General features: G+C 44.9%; 1 protein-coding gene across 1 annotated transcript; it reads left to right on the top strand.

Moving 5' to 3' along the window:
* Positions 1-12,269: 12,269 nt before the first annotated feature.
* Positions 12,270-13,148, top strand: LOC124663829 (membrane protein PM19L-like). Its single transcript, XM_047201484.1, has 4 exons — positions 12,270-12,478; positions 12,587-12,806; positions 12,895-12,940; positions 13,029-13,148. Exons 1-4 carry the CDS (start codon positions 12,355-12,357, stop codon positions 13,146-13,148), a joined length of 510 nt encoding a protein of 169 aa, XP_047057440.1. The 5' UTR covers positions 12,270-12,354.
* Positions 13,149-20,447: the final 7,299 nt, after the last annotated feature.

Raw genomic sequence — 20,447 nt, 5'->3', positions numbered from 1 at the left:
TAAAGCTACTGGACATTAATGGATCAAAGAAATTCATCCAACATAGCAAAAGAGGCAATGCGAAATAAAAGTTAGAATCTGTCAAAACAGAACAGTCCGTAAAGATGGATTTTATTGAGGCACCATACTTGCTCAAATGAAAATGCCCAAATTGAATGAAATTTGCGTACATATCTGAGGATCACTCACGTAAATTGGCATAATTTTCTGAGTTACCTACAGAGAATTAGGCCCAGATTCGTGACACCAAAGAAATCATGTTTCTGCGCGATAATCCAAATCTAGTATGAACCTTACTATCAAAGACTTTACTTGGCACAACAAAACATAAAACTAAGATAACGAGAGGTTGCTACAGTAGTAAACAAATTCCAAGACTCAAATTCAAAACAAAAATACTGTAGTAAAAACATGGGTTGTCTCCCATAAGCGCTTTTTTTTAACGCCTTTCAGCTAGGCGCAGAAAGTGTATATCAAGTAACATCAAGAGACGAAGCATCAACATCATAATTTGTTCTAATAATAGAATCAAAAGGTAACTTCATTATTTTTCTAGGGAAGTGTTCCATACCTTTCTTGAGAGGAAATTGATATTTGATATTACCTTCCTTCATATCAATAGTAGCACCAACGGTTCGAACAAAAGGTCTTCCCAATATAATGGGGCAAGATGCATTGCATTCAATATCCAAGACAACAAAATCAACGGGGACAAGGTTATTGTTAACCATAATATAAACATTATCAACTCTCCCCAAAGGTTTCTTTTTAGCATTATCAGCGAGATTAACATCCAAATAACAATTTTTCAATGGTGGCAAGTCAAGCATATCATAGACTTTCTTAGGCATAACAGAAATACTTGCACCAAGATCACATAAAGCATTACAATCAAAATCATTGACCCTCATTTTAATGATGGGCTCCCAACCATCTTCTAGCTTTCTAGGAATAGAAGTTTCAAGTTTTAGTTTCTCTTCTCTAGCTTTTATGAGGGCATTTGTAATATGTTTTGTGAAAGCCAAGTTTACAGCGCTAGCATTGGGACTCTTAGCAAGTTTTTGTAAGAACTTTATAACTTCAGAGATGTGGCAATCATCAAAATCTAAATCATTATGAGCTACAGCAATGGGATAATTTTCCCCAAGGTTGGAAAAAATTTCAGCAGTTTTATCACAAGCAATTTCAGCAGTTTTAGCAATTTCAGGCAGTTTTGTACGCTTTGCACTAGGAGCAGAAACATTGCCAACACCAATTATTTTACCATTGATAGTAGGAGGTGCAGAAACATGTGGAGCATTAGCATTACTAGTGGTGGTAATAGTCCAAACTTTAGCTACATTACTCTCTTTAGCTAGTTTTTCATTTTCTTCTCTATCCCACCTAGCACGCAATTCATCCATCAATCTTATATTCTCATTAATTCTAACTTGGATGGCATTTGCTGTAGTAACAATTTTATTTTCAATATCCCTATTAGGCATAACTTTCGATTTCAAAAGATCAACATCAGAGGCAAGTCTATCAACTCTAGAAGCAAGAATATCAATTTTATCAAGCTTTTCCTCAACAGATTTGTTAAAAGAAGTTTGTGTACTAATAAATTCTTTAAGCATAGCTTCAAGTCCAGGGGGTGTGTTCCTATTATTATTGTAAGAATTACCATAAGAATTAGCATAACCGTTACCATTATTTAAGGATATGGCCTATAGTTATTACTAGAATTGTTCCTATAAGCATTGTTGTTGAAATTATTGTTTTTAATGAAATTCACATCAACATTTTCTTCTTGAGCAACCAATGAAGCTAAAGGAACATTATTTGGATCAACATTAGTCCTATCATTCACAAGCATAGACATAATAGCATCAATATTATCACTCAAGGAAGAGGATTCTTCAACAGAATTTACCTTCTTACCTTGTGGAGCTCTTTCCGTGTGCCATTCAGAGTAATTAATCATCATATTATCAAGGAGCTTTGTTGCTTCACCAAGAGTGATGGACATAAAGGTACCTCCAGCAGCTGAATCCAATAGGTTTCGCGAAGAAAAGTTCAGTCCTGCATAAACGGTTTGGATGATCATCCAAGTAGTCAGTCCATGGGTTGGGCAATTTTTAACCAAAGATTTCATTCTTTCCCAAGCTTGAGTAACATGTTCATTATCCAATTGTTTAAAATTCATTATGCTACTTCTCAAAGATATAATTTTAGCAGGGGTATAATATCTACCAATAAAAGCATCCTTACATTTAGTCCATGAATCAATACTATTCTTAGGCAGAGATAGCAACCAATCTTTAGCTCTTCCTCTTAATGAGGAAGGAAACAATTTTAATTTAATAATATCACCATCTACATCCTTATACTTTTGCATTTCACATAGTTCAACAAAATTATTAAAATGGGCAGCAGCATTATCAGAACTAATTCCAGAAAATTGCTCTCGCATAACAAGATTCAGTAAAGCAGGTTTAATTTCAAAAAATTCTGCTGTAGTAGCAGGTGGAGCAATAGGTGTGCATAAGAAATCATTATTATTTGTGGTTGTGAAATCACACAACTTAGTATTTTCAGGGGTGGCCATTTTAGCAGTAGTAAATAAAGCAACCTAGATAAAGTAAATGCAAGTAACTAATTTTTTGTGTGTTTTTGATATAGAGTGCAAGACAGTAAATAAAGTAAAGCTAGCTAATAATTTTTTTGTGTTTTGATATAATGCAGAAAACAAAGTAGTAAATAAAATAAAGCAAGACAAAAACAAAGTAAAGAGATTGGGAAGTGGAGACTCCCCTTGCAGCGTGTCTTGATCTCCCCGGCAATGGCGCCAGAAAACAGTCTTGATGCGCGTAGATGACACGTCCGTTGGGAACCCCAAGAGGAAGGTGTGATGCGCACAGCGATGAAGTTTTCCCTCAGAAAGAAACCAAGGTTTATCGAACCAGGAGGAGCCAAGAAGCACGTTGAAGGTTGATGGTGGCGGAATGTAATGCGACGCAACACCAGGGATTCCGGCGCCAACGTGGAACCTGCACAACACAACCAAAGTACTTTGCCCCAACGAAACGGTGAGGTTGTCAATCTCACCGGCTTGCTCGTAACAAAGGATTAACCGTATTGTGTGGAAGATGATTGTTTGCAGAGAACAAGAAATAACAAGTATTGCAATAGATTGTATTTCAGATGTAAAGAATAGGACCGGGGTCCACAGTTCACTAGAGGTGTCTCTCCCATAAGATAAAAGCATGTTGGGTGAACAAATTACAGTCGGGCAATTGACAAATAGAGAGGGCATAACAATGCACATACATGATATGATAAATATAGTGAGATTTAATTGGGCATTACGACAAAGTACATAGACCGCTATCCAGCATGCATCTATGCCTAAAAAGTCCACCTTCGAGTTATCATCCGAACCCCTTCCGATATTAAGTTGCAAAACAACAGGACAATTGCATTAAGTATGGTGCGTAATGTAATCAATAACTACATCCTTAGACATAGCATCAATGTTTTATCCCTAGTGGCAACAAGACATCCACAACCTTAGAACTTTCTCGTCACTCGTCCCAGATTTAATGGAGGCATGAACCCACTATCGAGCATAAATACTCCCTCTTGGAGTTAAGAGCAAAAACTTGGCCGAGCCTCTACTAATAACGGAGAGCATGCAAGATCATAAACAACACATAGGTAATAACTTGATAATTAACATAACATAGTATTCTCTATCCATTGGATCCCGACAAACACAACATATAGAATTACAGATAGATGATCTTGATCATGTTAGGCAGCTCACAAGATCCAACAATGAAGCACAATGAGGAGAAGAAAACCATCTAGCTACTGCTATGGACCCATAGTCCAGGGGTGAACTACTCACTCATCACTCCGGAGGCGACCATGGCGGTGAAGAGTCCTCCGGGAGATGAATCCCCTCTCCGGCAGGGTGCCGGAGGAGATCTCCGGAATTCCCCGAGATGGGATTGGCGGCGGCGGCGTCTCGCAAGGTTTTCCGTATCGTGGCTCTCGGTACTCGGGGGTTTCGCGACGGAGGCTTTAAGTAGGCGGAAGGGCGAGGTAAAGAGGCGGCACGAGGGGCCCACACCATAGGTCGGCGCGGCCGGGGCCCGGGCCGCGCCGCCCTGGTGTTTCGCCACCTCGTGGCCCCACTTCGATTCTCCCTCGGTCTTCTGGAAGCTTCGTGGCAAAATAGGACCCTGGGCGTTGATTTCGTCCAATTCCGAGAATATTTCGTTACTAGGATTTCTGAAACCAAAAACAGCGAAAACAAGAATCGGCTCTTCGGCATCTCGTTAATAGGTTAGTGCCGGAAAATGCATAAATACGACATATAATGTGTATAAAACATGTAGATATCATCAATAATGTAGCATGGAACATAAGAAATTATCGATACGTCAGAGACGTATCATGACCACGCATTCGCCGGAGATGGTGAGGAGGCCCGCTCGAATATGAACTCCAGCAAGCGCAGCTGCTGGCCCCACGGTGGGCGCCAAATGTCGTCGTGGTGAACAGACAGATGCCATGGGATGGCTTGAGTTGGGGCCGAATGTGCGCTAGAGGATTCGGGGGAGGGTGTTGGTAACACAAGGATGAATTCCGGATGGATTTCCGGTATCTTTATTGATGAACTTGGCCTTGGCCAGAGGTTGAAGAAGCACAGTACAAGCACTACTTCTCTACTGCCTAATCAGTTACCTAGGTGATCGCCCCGCGCAAGGGTGTGCCCCCTCTCCTTATATAGGGGAGAGGGTGGCTTACAGGGGAAGAAACCCTAATGGCATCTTTGACTAGACAAACTACTTTACAAAGCCTCTTTGGCAGCAGGTGACACCGGTATGCCTTTAATCAGGAACGGTGACATCCTCCGGTAGCTTTTACGTCATCTTCTACTTTGGCCTCAGAGCTTCGTTTAAAGCTGAAGTGCTTCGCTCATCCTTGTCCTCTAGTCCTTGAGGGAATCTTTGACCAGCTTGCCGACGTGCTACAGTGTAGTCGGTACCGGTAGTCCGGTACCTTCTAGCTTATTCCGGTATACCCCTCCTGGGATACCGGCATAGTTTCCGTAAGCATCAACTTAACTTCACTGTCCGGAATAATCTTTAAACCGGTACCTTTACAGCCTAAACAAAGCTAGTTTGGCATGCCTTTGGCATACCGGGGGTCATCCCCCAACACTTTGTGTGCGACTTTGATTCACACATCATCACTATAGCTTAATATCCAAATCCCACCTTTGTGTGCCAAAACGTCTCACAAAAGAGTAGTAAAAGTGGATATACATTCATATCTAGAGCTATTTGGTAATTGACTCTCTTTTATATAGATACGCACGTATCTAGAGCTAAAATATGTCTAGATATATTCATATATAGAGAAAGTTGTGTCAATTAATTTCCCCATTTTCAACGAACCCTAGGTCGACCTCCGGAAACGTCTACAATGGAAACCCACACAACCTCTCCGTGCAGTTCACCGGACACACCGCCGCCGCGTTACAAACACATAACAATGCATTGAGATTTTTTTGCGGGTTACAATGCAATGTGCTTACATGAATATAATTGTTAACATATTTTATTAAGTACGAGGACTGGGCTACTGCTTAATTGTGTAGGCCATGTTGTTACCAAAAATAGTTATATAGAACTCCTAGTTAATTAGGCATCCGTCTAATATAAATAAGAATTTATGTTTAACCAAAAGTGGATTGTTTTGCTAAGAAAGTCTCGAAGCATCTTATGGTGTTTATGTGCTTAGGATTTGTTCGTATATTGGTGATCTAACAGGATTAGTGTGCCATTTTTTTCTGGATACATATATATCTAGATGCATTTTAGTTCTAGATACAAGAAGTTGAGACGCATTAGTTTATTAGACTAGTGTATCTCTTGGAAACGTCGCTTATGAAGAAGCTAATCTTCTGGTGTTGTCTTGATGGTGTCAGTGTTGCTGTTTCATGTTTTCGATCTCTATAGCAGGGCTTTTCTTTTCTGTAATTCTTCTCTTCTTTTTTTGGTTGCGTGCATCATTTATGCCATTAGGGCATGATGTTGTTACAGTGGCTGGGTGTAATTGGTATCTCCGTGTAGCATCCCAAATTTTAAAATTTTCAAACTTCATGCATATATGCAATCATGTCAACATTGCATTTATAAGGAAAATCCAATTTTAAATTCGTTTCAAAACCCCGAACCCTGAAACGGCACTATTAGCCACTTAGGCATATGCCAAACTTTTGTTTTCTAAATATTTTATTTTGTTTCAAAAGTGGTTTTATAGTGAAGGCCTTTTCACAAGGATTCCATCGATACCTTATTCATAATTTTCCGATTATTTTTGGGTGCTCAAATGATTATTCAATTAAAAGAAAGAAATAGAAAAAAAAAGAAATCGGCCGGCCGACTGGGCCGACCCAGCCAGCCGCCGGACCAGCCAGCGCCAGCCAGGCCAGGACGGAGCCCGCGCCCCGCTCCTCCCCACGAACCGCAGTCGCTCGCTCGCCCTGGCCACGCCGCCGCCCCGCACGATCTCCCTCCCTTTTTTTCCCGCAGGCCCCACCCCATCGTCTCCTTCCTCCCGCACGAGGCACCCGCTCAGCACGCACGCACACAGGCAGAAATGCCCCGGCCACCACTTCTCCCACTTCCCCCACGTTCTCCCCCTCCCCGTCCGAGCCCACCCCTATAAAGGCGTCGACCCCCTCTTCCAATTCCCCTTCTTCTCCCTCTCTATTGCGCCCCCAGGCTTTCGGAATTGGTCGCCTGAGTCGCCGCACCGCCGCCACCTCCATACGCCGCCCACCGCCGCCTCAGGCCGAGGCGAGCCATGCCGCCGATGCCACCGAGTCGGCCGCAACGTGCTGCACCCCGTCCACCACTTCGCTGCCGTTGAGGCCACCGGAAACGCTGCCGCCGCCGCTTCCCGACCACGCCACCGACCAACTCCACCAGTGCCGCCACGTCATCTGCCATGTCGTCGCCTTGTCAGCACTACCTCAGCCGCCCAGTCAGCTCCCTGCAAATCCTCTATTTATTTTCCAGTCAATAGATCCTAGCCATCCATTTTAAGTAGATCCAACGGCCGTGAGTAGTCATCCGCGAAAAGGGGTATTCACCAATGAGAAAGCACCACATGTCCAGTGACCACCCTAGTTTCCATTTATTTCAAATCTAATCTCAGTGCCGCAGACTTCTTCGTCCAAACCCTTCCCTCGTTGAAGGCAAGTTGTACCACTAAGTTCTTACTGCATCTAGCATGTTGTACCCTAAATTTCTATCTTTGCATTTATGTTTTCTTTGGATGCACGATGACCACACTCAGGTTGCCTCCCATGAACACACGTAATGATGCTATGGGGCATGTCCTTGTGGACATAGTCACTGACCGGATCGATGCCACCAATCTCATGATTGTTGTAGGCCATGGAACTCCTCACCTTGCTCAACATGACGAGGCTACCTTGCTTAGTAATGGGGTTGAAGTCATGTTTGGTGTATTTTGAATGTTTCTTCCATATTTTGTCTATAGTACCATCATTATTACTTCACAAGTTGACTATATGTGTACTGGCAAGGAGAAAAAAACATGGGAGAAGTACTGAGCATATTGTACCGATCACCGGCTGGCAAACTGCCAGTGGTCATTCCAAAAGGTAGGATAAGACCAGTGTCAACTATAATCGCTATAAAGTTTGCAACCGAATGTTACAAGACTATCAAGAACCATGTGTCTGTGCGTTCGCACTAGAGGAAGTACAAGGGGGACACTAGGCTCCTCTCTGACTATTACCACAGAGTTGGGGTAAGTATATACTGTAGGCCCTTTGCTCGACTGTAATATTTATATACAGCTAATTTAAGAGATTTCCATTCTTATGACTATTCTTTCATGTCACTACTCTCTAGGTAAGGTTTTATATGGATATAAATGCTTCCCAGTAAAAGCAGCATGTAGGAGGTATCTTCAGATAGGTGTTAAGCATCAATGGCATGTCCTTAAAAGAAAGTACTTCAATTGCCTTCCTCTCTATGATGTGCCGGAAAGAAAGCCCCGTCAGTTCGATGAATGACGTTGGGTGGAACGAGCTTGTGCAGCACTAGACAGATCCCAAGATTAAGGTCAGTTCCTTACATAATTAAATCTGGTGCATTGTACATGCTTATGGGTGTTGAAGTGGATAAGTGAATTGCCTAGACCTTTTGATCAGTTTAAACTTGTTGGTTTCCACTGGCTAGTGAATTAAGCTTACTAATGAGTACTATTACTAACTATACCTTCCATTTTAGGAAATCAATAATCAAAACAGAGAAAACCGTGCTAAGGTTCTATACCATCACACTACTGGGCCACGCAGCTATGAAGCTTATCTGGAGATCTTGGTAAGTCAAGACTTGTCAACAGATAACCGTGATTGATGTTTCCCGTTAGATTGCTATATAAGTTTGTTTTTCGCCCAATGCATGTGCTAGATATATCTTGTTCAATAACACTTATTGTATTGTATGTATTTGACAACAACATGTTTGGGTATCCAATTGTGATATTATTTATATGATTGTGACTTTACATTGTATTTGACAATAATGTGATGAATAGTTGAACTAAATTCCTATTTTGGTAGCGGCTGGGTCTATGACCTTACATGTGCATTGTTCCTAGCACAAACTGTAGTCTGTGTGTGGATGCAAACTCTTTGATTACCATATCTCGATAGAGCCTTTAAGAAGGCATCTTAATATTTTCTTTTTTCAAGGGGGAGAAGTACAACGACAAAGAACACAGTCCTTTGGATATGTTCAAGGAGTGCCACTTGAGCCGACATTTGGGCTTCTCCACCCGTACTAAAAAATGCAATTGTAAGGCAGCTAAAGAGTCCTCACTAATGTGAAGGTTATATTATATTGCATCTCATAACCATGTTTCTTTTTTTGTAAAACAAGGCTGAGATGGAACATGAGCTGTCTGTACCAACAGCTGATGTAGGACGCAAGACTGAGGTTCATCTTGTACACGATGGCATCTCAAAAAATCTCCCAACCTACTTTTCTTCAGAACGTGGGGGTTATGCATCAGCCCTCTCAGCCTTGTCAAGCCAGAAAGAGCAAGCATGCTACAGAACTGAAGAGATATTAGAGTAGAATTTGCAGAGCTGCGCGATATTATTTAGATAAAAAAAACTCTAAAATTGGTCAGATGGACAGCAAGGAAAAACAAAAGGAAGAGATGCAGAGTTGGGTGTTAGCAAAGCTTGGGAAGTTGCTCGCGTCCTTTGAAAAAATCGAGCAGCTGTCTACGACTTTTTAATCTTGATTACATCATGAACAGGTGGGATGTTCGACGCTTGAACTGTTATTTTGATGTTACGCTTGTCCATGGGGTGACTAATGTGATGAGTTTAAATTGTTGTGTTGGTGCTTGTGTGCATGCTGAATTGGATCTTACGTTATTGTATGCATGTAACCCAGTAATGTTGCCTGTAATCTATTAAGTATGCATGTAACCCAGTAACGATGTCTGTAATCCAGTAAGTATGCCTGTAATTAATTATATATCCCTTTTCAGTTGTTTGATAGCTCTCATGGCTCATAGCATTTGTGGTGGGCCAAAATTGAAATGGGCTTTTATTGGGCCGTTGTTCGCACTAGCGCTCTATCAACGGAGAATCGGGCCGTCCAGCCCAATTGGCATGCAGCGCCCAATTATGTGAGGCCACGTGTCACCTTCGGTAACAACCATGTCTGGGATGAAATGGGAGCGAATAATCCACGTGGCGGACATTTATTCGTCCACGCGGATAGCTTTTATTTAGCAACGTGTCCTGCCTTTATTCGCCGTAGTGTTGGAAATAGACAGGCCACACGTCCAACTTCTATTGGTCCACGGGGCGTGCTCGCAAAGCATACATGTGTCCTTACGCGAATATTTCTGTGCCGACACGCATCCTTGTATGATTGGACCGGGTGTCCGCGATTTACTGGAAAATCTTTTGATCATTGGGTGCCAGGTGTCAGCACCGGAATGGGCCTCGTGTCGATCCACGTGGATGCTGATGTCACCCGACCAGTCTAACAACTCAATCATTGTCCTGCCAGATTAACCATTGGACCGATAGCTCAATGATTGCTCTGACATGATGGTCTTGACCAGGGAGACAGCCGCATGACGGTTATGCCCGTCACGACATACTGGGCCAGGTGGGCTTTGGGTGTGGGCTAGGCCGTCACAGATCCATGACGCGACAATCTAACCTGATGAGGACATCCCATCTATTGATACAACCGCTGCACCTACAACCACACAAATACAAGGACCAATCACTCGAGCTCGTGCCAAACAACTTAACTATCAGGTACTTTCGTTTCTTGGAACTATTCCTCATATACATGAGAATATGATGCTGCCTAAATCAGATATGTTTGTTACTCTTAGGAATGATGGACCTAGCATGGATCAGGAGGACAAGCATTGGAGCATGATCACACATGGAGGAGATGGCAGCAAGCATTTGAGGATAGAAGATCGGACACCTTTGCCCTATCAAGTGGTATCAGATTTCAGGTTGCTCGGTGAGATTTTACTCTTTTCGTAGTGTAGATTGCATCTGCCATCACACCCATAAACCACGAAAAAGCCAAAAAATAATGTTAGGGTTTTTTTAGATCATAGTCCCATAAACCCCTGCCACGCCTTGCATTGTCTTTTCAATTTTGCATAGTTGAATTTGTGTCTGCATCTTCGTGCCGAGTTGCTGGTCTTAGCGTCTAGTTCCTTTAGAGTTTCGAGTTCTGGTCATATTAATCACGCCGCCGCCGCCACTCGCACCATACGCAGATCACCGCCACCACCACCACCATATACTTCCGCCACTGCCATATACACCCTGCCATATACTTCCGCCACTGCCATATACACCCTGCCATATACTTCCGCCACTTCCATATACACCCTGCCACATACATCCGTATCCACCATATACCCCGTTTCCTACCGCGACACAGATTCGTGTTGTTTCTCTGCCGTGACAGAGTCCGAGTAGAATTAGGTTTTATTGTTTTTCCTACTTAGCTGTTACCTTCTGATATCATCTTGCGCTGCAGAAAAATTCCCGTGAGATAAGTTTCGGCCGCCAGTAAAGAATTGGAGGGAGAGAAAAAAAAAATTCTCTCATCGTAGAAGAGCATGCGAGCGCCCGGGTAGGGGCTAGCCCACGGGCGACGGCTTGCTGGAGGTGAGCGAGCACAACGGCGTGGATGTCGGTTCACCCGTCGGCGCTAGCCTCCAGGTAGAACACATGCACCGGCATCAGGCAGACGTAGAAATCAACGCCCCCAGGCGCCATCTCGCTGCTATGAAGAAAGTGAGGGTACAGGGTAGGATTTGTATTTCTTGGGCAGAGGGATAAGGTTTGGTGGGGGAAATTTTTTGTCGCTAGCGCGTGTGCTCAGAACTACAAACCGGTGCATCTACGCTCGGAAGATTTTGAATTATTTATAAAGCGGGACGAAATGCTATTTCGAAGAAACCGTGTGTCCTATCCAAGGAAAACCAAAACCTCGTGGTATGTCATGGCTTAGGGTCAAGGTCGGAGCGTGTTAATCCTTTATTTATGCACGGCAATAGCCAGGGATCTGAAGAGGGATTATCCGATCCCGTGTGCAGCTCCAAATGATAAATACCAACTCGTGCTCCATTGTTTCACTGAAGTCTTTTCATGGAAGGGGGAGAACGTAAACCATCTTAAAGCAGAACTGTATTATGAAACTAAGGAGCGACCCATGATGTCTTGCTAGGCAGATGCCACAAAGTTATAACAAAAGGCACCAATTCTTCACGTCTTTTAGAAGAAAATAAAACATCCAGTTCTGCAATCATCGCTGCATCGATCGATCATCCATCAGGTTTTCTTCCAGTTACCCGGTACGAAGGAAACGAATCACTCGAAAGTAAACACTGAGATTGACGAAGTAGTATAACGCGCAGCCCTGCTTGTATGCGTAAGGTGTACACAATACCTAACCGTAGGGCGAGGTGCAGCAGGAAATGCTCGGAAGGTCGGCTCCTTTCCTTGGTCTGCAAGTCCCGCTCTTTACAACCACGCCGGAAGCTGTTCTTCCTTCTGCGAGGGCGGCAAGCAAGGAACAAATCGGAGCCGCATACACCGCCCGTGCCCTCTATGTATCCATGTATATAAACTGCAATCCAGTCCAGTTTTCTGAAAGCGTCAGGTATTCCACTCTTTACTGCCTCTATCGTCAGGCCGTCAGAGAGGTCTCATATAACCTCGGCGGTCTTCTACCAAAGTACATTCAGTGAAAGAAAATGGCCGATAACCTCAAGCCCGTTGCCCTGTTCCTACTGCTGCTCAACTTCAGCATGTACACGATCATCGCTATCATCGGCGGATGGGCGGTCAACTTCGCCATCAACCAGGGCTTCATCATAGGTACTTGTACTGTTCGTCCAAACGCTCAGGCTGGAACATAAATGAAGAACGGACGGTCCTGTCTCCGCATGGTACTGCTGCCGAGTAATTCTCTTCTTTCCTGCACAGGCCCTGAGCTGCGCCTCCCGGCTCACTTCCACCCGATCTTCTTCCCCATCGGCAACTTCGCCACCGGCTTCTTCGTGGTGTTCGCGCTGCTGGCCGGCGTCGTCGGGGCGGCGTCCTGCATCGTGAGCTTCACGCACCTCCGGTTCTGGAGCTACCACAGCCAGCAGCCCGCGGCGTCGCTCGGCCTGATCGCCTGGGCGCTCACCGTCCTCGCCATGGGGTACGCACCTGATCGAACATCATCTCTCTCGCCCGTAGCAAATCAATCCTTCCGCTCTGATAGTAACGGTGAATCTTTATCGTTGCAGGCTGGCTTGTCAGGAGATCTCTTTTGACCGAAGAAATGCGAAGCTGGTAAGATTTCCTATTCGTTTTTGTTCTCTGAACTTTCGTCAGACATGGCCTGTGTGCTGACTGAAACTTTGCGGGGGCAAATTCGCAGGGGACCATGGAGGCGTTCACCATCGTCCTCTCGGTGACGCAGCTCTTCTACGTGCTCGCGATCAAGAGGGGAAGCCACGGGCCCGTCCCGGTTGAACGGCACAACACCCTGGGCCGCTGATCGGGCCGGAGGTTATGCACGGATAGAAAAATGTGCAAGAAACAGAGGCGCCGGAGAATGTACGTGTACTTGTCGTGGTCTTGCTTTTCGTTTGGTGAGATGATTGTTTGAGTGGGATCGAGGAAAATTGAGGGCTTGCGTTTCCGTTCATCTGCACGTTTCTGCTTTCATTTGGCCTTCGGGTTTATTGATTGATGGTGAATTCAAGCATCTGGAAAGGTCACATGTGCTCTCTATTTCTATGCTGACAGAGATCAGAAGCAAATAATATAACTTTCACTTTCTCTTTTTCTTGATCATGCTCTTTTTCTTTTTATTACCCCCTCCACTCCACCTCCGCTCCACAACTTCTGTTATGGTTTTTGTTCAAAATTATGGAACCGGATGGAGTGGCTTATTAGGCCATGTCCAATGTGGCCATCTACTTTTTTAGATAAAGTGATTATATTAATACTAGCCAAGTGCTCGCGCATTGTTGCGAGTCCTTATAAGAGCATCTCCACCAGCGGCCCCAAATAGGCGTTGGCAGGGGCGCCGATACTACCGTATGGGGGTCACCGGTACAACATTCTCTATTTGAGGATGCTGCTCCCGCACCGGCGCCCCCCCCCCCATACGTCAGCCCCGATAGAATTTGAAACTTAAAATGACATTTAAAACCGAAATTCATACAAAATCACTCGAATTTAAACCTAAATAAAACTTAAACTTAACCCTTATTTACCGGCCGTCGGTTGAGGCACACGACGGGCCTGGCTACTTGAAATGTGAATGTTTGTCATGGAGACAAGCATCACATAAGAGCTTATTAATACGAAGCAACAGAAAAATTGGTAATGGCACATACTCCGGTGCAGATATATATAGGTAATATGAAGACAAATATTTATTCATATAAAATTATTAGTCGTAGTTGGTTCAATAAATATGAAGACAAACCTCCCTCCGGCCCGATTTACTTGATGCGGCCCTGTACAATTGTCATTTTGTGAAAACCCCCTCATGAATTACGTTCTTCTCAAACGTGGTCCTTATTTCGAAATTCCTGATCAGACATCCCGTCCCGTCCCGTCCCGTCCCGTCCCACGCCGGAGCTCCGACCCCGTCCCGTGCCGGAGCTGGGCTCGCGCGCTCGACGTCGACGGTGAGCCTGCACCCCTGCCGGCCGTTGCGGCCTCTCAGGAGTAGAGGAGGCGGGGCCTCTAGGAGCAGAGGAGGCGGGGCCTCAAAGAGCAGAGGCGACCTCTCCCGCCGGCCGTTCCCACATCCAGCAGCTCCCTCGCGGCTCCGCCGTTGTCCTCAGCTCCCACCCGCCATGCCGCTGCTCCGCTAGCCGCGGGGGTCGCCCCACCTAAGGCGCCAGGGAGTAGAGCCGTTCGCCCTGCCGCTGCGGCCGCAGGAAAGGGTGGACGGTGGAGAGCTGGACTTGCACCGAGCTTCTTGTAAGGTTTGCTCATGCTGCCTCTCCCTTGCCGTAGGTGTAGATGTAGTTGCCGATCCCCGCTGCTAGTTCCTCTCTGAAGAAGGGTGCAGATTCACTACAACATGACCACCCATATACCAACGCATCCTTTGCTACGGTAGAAATTATGCGTTGCGGTGTATCAAACTCCCCACCTGTCTAACCTCCACGCCTTTCTTTTTGCCAAAAAAAAGAAACCACTCCACACGCACGTTCAACAGATAAGGCGTGGCTTATTATAACTACACCATCGTTATCTCCCTAAAAATATAATAAAGGAGCTAACGTTTCCGTGGTTTGGTCCGTCATAATACACTTTCGTCCGTTTAAGTATACGATTTCGTCCACCGCACGGTTTAGCCTCTCCGTTCAAGAAAACAACTCTAGATCAATGTTTTAGGTTCCGTACGTATTGGGCACGTTTGCTAACTCTATGCACAAAGCAGCTGGGCTCCTTCGTCGGGCGCAAGGAGTACTCTAGGCTCGGCACGGCAGGAACCGGGTCAGATACGGTCTCCAGAGTCAAAGACGAGGTGCCCAGCCATACAAAATCTCAACCCCGCCTCGATCTGATCGAGGCCGCAATACCCGACGTGGTCCTCAGATCGCATCCTCGCTGCGACGTCGGCAGAGCTTCTCGGCGCAGCTCACCACGACCTCTACTGCGGTATATATGGCGGCGGTGGATGACACCGGCCGGCTCCCACGTGTTCCTCCGCAATGCCACGGCATCGCTCGTGTTGAATTGTCGCGTCGGCTCCATGCGTTCCCGCCGGAGGTCACACCCCACCCCTGTCAACGCTGCCCCCGCCCCTAGCTTCTCACCATGCCAGGAAGAAGAGGATGTGACAGATCGAGTCGCACCTCCTGTTGGGATTGGGCGATCAGGGGATTATTCAATCTCTTCGGTCGCCATCGCACGCAGCGAGACGAGGTGTTCCCTTATCGAGCAAGGTTAGGATTGGCGAACGATCGGTCGACGACAGCAGCTTGACTGTGTCCGAGGCTCCGAGAAAATCTCTCCGTCGGCACCAACGAGGATAAGGAGATCTACCTGTTTCAAACCTGAGCAGGAACGTGATGTCTTTGATGGATGGTTGGCAACGGTGCATGAGCATCATCCTATCGTGGACAGAAGGAAGTCAGCGGCGGAGCTGGATCTGAGCATCAGCATTGTTGCGGACATCCGGCGGCCGCGCGGCGGATGAGCGTGTGGAGGATTACAAAGGGTCTTTGAAGTAGCACTGTAGCAGACCTCGCTGACAGGATAAGGTGAGAACGAGAGCAGCCGGGGTGCAGTGCGACGTGTGCATCCAGAGCAAGCTGGTGTGCTGGTCGACCTTGCATGTGCCGCTGATGTCGTAGAGGTTGCAGCCAATACCGTGAGCCCGGAGCCCGGAGCAGTGAGCAGCTTGATGCCGGCAACACCATCGTATATGTATATGACTCCATGTAGAGAAAATATAGTGCTGGCGTACATGCGGTTAAGTTTATGCGGTCGTCTCTTGTACTGCGCCGCTCAGCCACCCTCGACTTCCTCCGAAACCTCGACAGCTCAACCGCTCCGGCAAGACGGGTATCCAATACCATATTGGAATATGGCATCCTAGGCTGGAAAAATTAAGTGTTCACACATTTGATTTTTAATTGTGTTTGCAAGCTGTTTCTGATCACCCACATGCGATGGACCACATAGAAGCTGTGATATTATTTGATGGGAGACAGTGCAGTAGGCTAAATTCGTGATTGCAGTTGGTACTGAAGACTGTAATCAATACTCTTGGAAGATATAGTTGTGTTAAGCAAACCCAAGGACTGATGTTTCCTATATCATTTGGGTTTGCTACATGATGTGTAAGTTTAATTAGATGCTTCCCGCCAAGACTGAAATTGGGATAAACACTCAGCTGAGCAGGGTGATGCAGGAGGGGAGGGTGGCGGCAGCAGGAGCACGGGGTTGAACAATAGCATTGAATAGGTACGAAGGCAGAGCCATGCGGTGAAAGGCGGAGTGCAGGTAGATGGTGCGTTGCTCAGGTTCTCTCGGAATTAGTAGAAAGAGTAGAAATTTCAAACAAAAGGATCTGAACTCACTTATAGGAAAAGAGAAAAAAAAACAAATTAATACCAAGAGCTCCTAATTGAATTCCTTTTTGAAGTTGAGTTCATCTTAAAGGGTTGGGTTTCCAAATAGTTATTTTGAATAAAAAATTAACCGTAGCAACGCACGGGTATTTGTGCTATCTCCCTAAAAAAAAGCTCCACCATCCTTCCCCAGATTTCCCTTCACGCCTCCACCTCCAGGACTCTCGCCTGCCATCGATCTAACCATGTCGCCTCCGCCACCTCCTGAACAACAGGTCGACGAGCCGGCCTGTGAACTTCCGCTGCCGTAGATGATTCACCATTGATTTTGGAAAGAACCTGATTATGGTGGTTCGTTTTTCCATCGGGGTCTCACTAGAGAGCGTATGATGGTAATTTCTTTGATCGGCCATCGAGAACTTCAGATCCCTAAAATTAAACTTCTGGAAATTATAGGCCCGCTTCACCCGTTTTTCTTTTTTTCTTGGATCAGGTTCGGTGCTTCTTGTGCAGCCTGGTGTCTTCTGGATTCTTGTGTTCTTGGTCGGACCTCTATTACTGCAGTTCCTAAACACCCACCGCTCATGCTACCACAAAGTAGTACTCTCTACCTTTCGAATATTACTGTGTGTGCCTATTTTACTCTCTGATGAAATTTCTGGTATGTTCGGTTCAGATGGTAGATTATCACTTCTACAATCTTTTTTTGCAGCTTGGTCCTCTTCTAGTGTTGTACGTGTAGTGTCTGATTTCTATGTGCTGACAGAATTTATTTATTTGTTCGAAGTGTGAACATCCAGCCTGTGCATTACTCGTATCTTAGATGGATCAGCCTCTACCTGCAAAAAAAAGATGGACCCGCCTCTCTGAATGTTGATACTAGCTCATGGTATGACTTATGATCCTTGATTGTGCTTTTATCTTCTGAAATACTTTCATTAATTTTTAGAGCACCAAATTTTCATATGTATCAGTTCCAAGCAGTTGAATATGTATCTGCAACTTGAATTCTTTTTGTTGAATTACTTTGCTTCGATTAACTGTGCTAGAGCATAATTTGTTCTTGTGGCTTCGTATGTCAATGGTATTCAACCTCGGGAAAGATAAGGCACATATAGCTTAGTGCAAAACTGCGGAAACACAGACGTCCGTCCAATGTCAATACGTGCCAACATGTATTTTCTTAATGTAAGTGATATTGACTTCTGCATTTTTTCCCTCTTTTATCAGTTGGAATATCCATGTATTTAGGATTATTTCAAGAGACTTGTAGCTCAGAAACCTGATTTTGCAAACACCAGTAATGTATATATATAGCTTGCATGCAAATGTAATGTCTTCAATACAGTACCAGGAATAGACATGTCTGGACATGTACATGGACCAGGAATAATTCTGAATCCTGATCAGGTATTTGATGTACTATAAACTTCATCCACTGTCAGACCGCTAGACTTCAGATAGAAAATATTGATCAACACATGAAAAACCAAGATGCTAAGATGCTAGATGAGAAGACACAAAACCCTTAACACATAGGTAGATCGAAAGAGAGTTTCCAATACTAAATCCATATACTCATATTTATTATGTATTATAAGATGCTTTCGGTCAAATATCTACATGCAATATGCATCTTTAGGAATGTTTAAGGTTTAATAAAAGTATCGAATTCATTTGAGTAAACATGATCATACTCTTATTTGGTTTTCAATCTGCAAAGTGTATATTGTGATCGTCAATAAAGAACTTGTTACCGTTGGGAAACAGAATGATCAGATGCTAGTGAACTTCTGCATTAATTATTTCGAGTATGTATTTTATAGAAAAGAAACTCATCTCTTACCCTTCATAGCTGAGCAAGGAAAACTTTCTAAATGATCTAGACATGCAACCTTGAAACATGTGGTCTGGTAATAGATAAATTATATGCAATAGGTTGGATCTATATTATTTTCGTAGTGCGTGTTGATGCTACAATAGCAAGATCTGACTGGTTCACACACCAGTCCAAAAGGTCAAAATTATCTCTAATGGTATTGTTACTGACTTACTGAAATATATGTTTCTGTGGTTGTAGATTAACAAGTTAAATGGATGATGCGTGGGTGAGAGATGCTGATAGCAATGATGAGGATATTGCTACTACTTGATAGTGTTACAGAATGTCTTAGAATGCTATCGTACATTGCCAATGTTTAGAGATTTTTTTTTCTTTGGGTCATGTTCTTTGTAATACAACAAAGTTTATTTAATATATTTTCTTTATGTTCGCTATATAGAAGCTGTGGTGCACTACCGGCAAGGACCAAATATTTTTTGATTGAAATATATTAATGTCATAAATTCTTCCTGATATAGAACAATCCTTCTAAACACTCCAATGATCGGTGTGTGTTCATTTAAACCCCATCCGTGCAGGTTAACTACTAACGCATTGGATGTGTTGTTAGGCTCTAACTATATACGTTGCCATGTTACAACGCTTCTCTGCATACATTACCAACGGATATATATGTGTTGTTGTAGACTCTTGCAACACCACCAACGGCAACGCATCCTGGATCCGTTGGTAAAAGCCATTGCAACGCATATATAGACATTCAGAAGCACATCGATGCGTTGCTGAAGGGGGGTCCTGTTGTAGTGATTCTCCCTTGCCGTAGGTGGAGCTTGTGCTGCTCCTCGCTGCTAGTTCCTGCCAATTGTAAACAATTAAGATTTCTTCATGTTAGCTAGGTTCACAGTGCATATTTTGCAAGATAGACAAAGCTGGCAACCATGGGGAGACAGCTCTGGCATTACAAAGTGGTCTATGAAAACTCACTCCACGGATCCGCTTGCGGTCTGCGCCGAAGGTTACGGAAGCAAGAGTGGGATACCAGCTGACAGCACCCAAGGTTATCTGGTTGACACCGATCTCCTCGGAACAAACTCTGAATCTTCCAGGACAGGTTTCTTCGATGAATCTTCGAGCGAACTCGCTGAGATGATCATGCTGGCGCATGACCCTGGCAAGAGCTGATGGAACAGCAATGACCGTGCTGTTGTGGCGCCTGTTTGCCAATGGGCGCCTCTCGAGTCTCATGCCGGAGGTCATGATCCGCGATCTGATCTGGTTCCCGACAGCTGGTGGAGTCTCGTTGCATTTCCTGGTGCGGCAGAGGCATCTCGTTGCATTAGCCTGGAAAAAAGGCTGTATTAGGCACATTTTCAAGTACTCACATAAGTATATAGGTAGTCATCAGGGTGAGAATGGGGCGAAAGCCGCACCAAATCCGCACCAGGCCACCACAAAAATCTTCTCACCACCACACCAAGCCAAACCGTTAATTAATTTCTATCGTCCAAACCGCACCAGCCCACATGTGGTTTGACCCCAAACCGCCCCGACCCGCACGGCTTGCAGCAGTTAGAAGCCATTTCACAGCCGAAGTAAAACCCGTGGGTCCTGTAAATGTTAAAAAAACGTTCTGGCCCAGCCTAACACCAAGTTTTCGTTTTCTTTTCTTTTACAATGACAAGTGGGCCATCAGCGTCAGTGTTATCATCAACCTTCAGCACCTGCCTGCCCGAGCTCTTGTTCGTGGATCACCACGTCGCCGCCGGCCGCCGCCTCCGTGGAAGACGAGATGCCCTTGAGACCTCTCGTGCTGACCACGTCACTCCTCCACCCTCTCTACTCTCCCTGGTGCTACCCCCTACATCAGCTGATTTATCCACGCGCGCCATTAACTGTGGCCGACGAGTGT

The sequence above is a fragment of the Lolium rigidum genome, chromosome 6 (assembly GCF_022539505.1).
Source record: "Lolium rigidum isolate FL_2022 chromosome 6, APGP_CSIRO_Lrig_0.1, whole genome shotgun sequence".
Taxonomy (NCBI): domain Eukaryota; kingdom Viridiplantae; phylum Streptophyta; class Magnoliopsida; order Poales; family Poaceae; genus Lolium; species Lolium rigidum.
The sequence above is the reverse complement of the archived record's forward strand: the minus strand, read 5'-3'. Positions and strand labels throughout refer to the sequence as shown.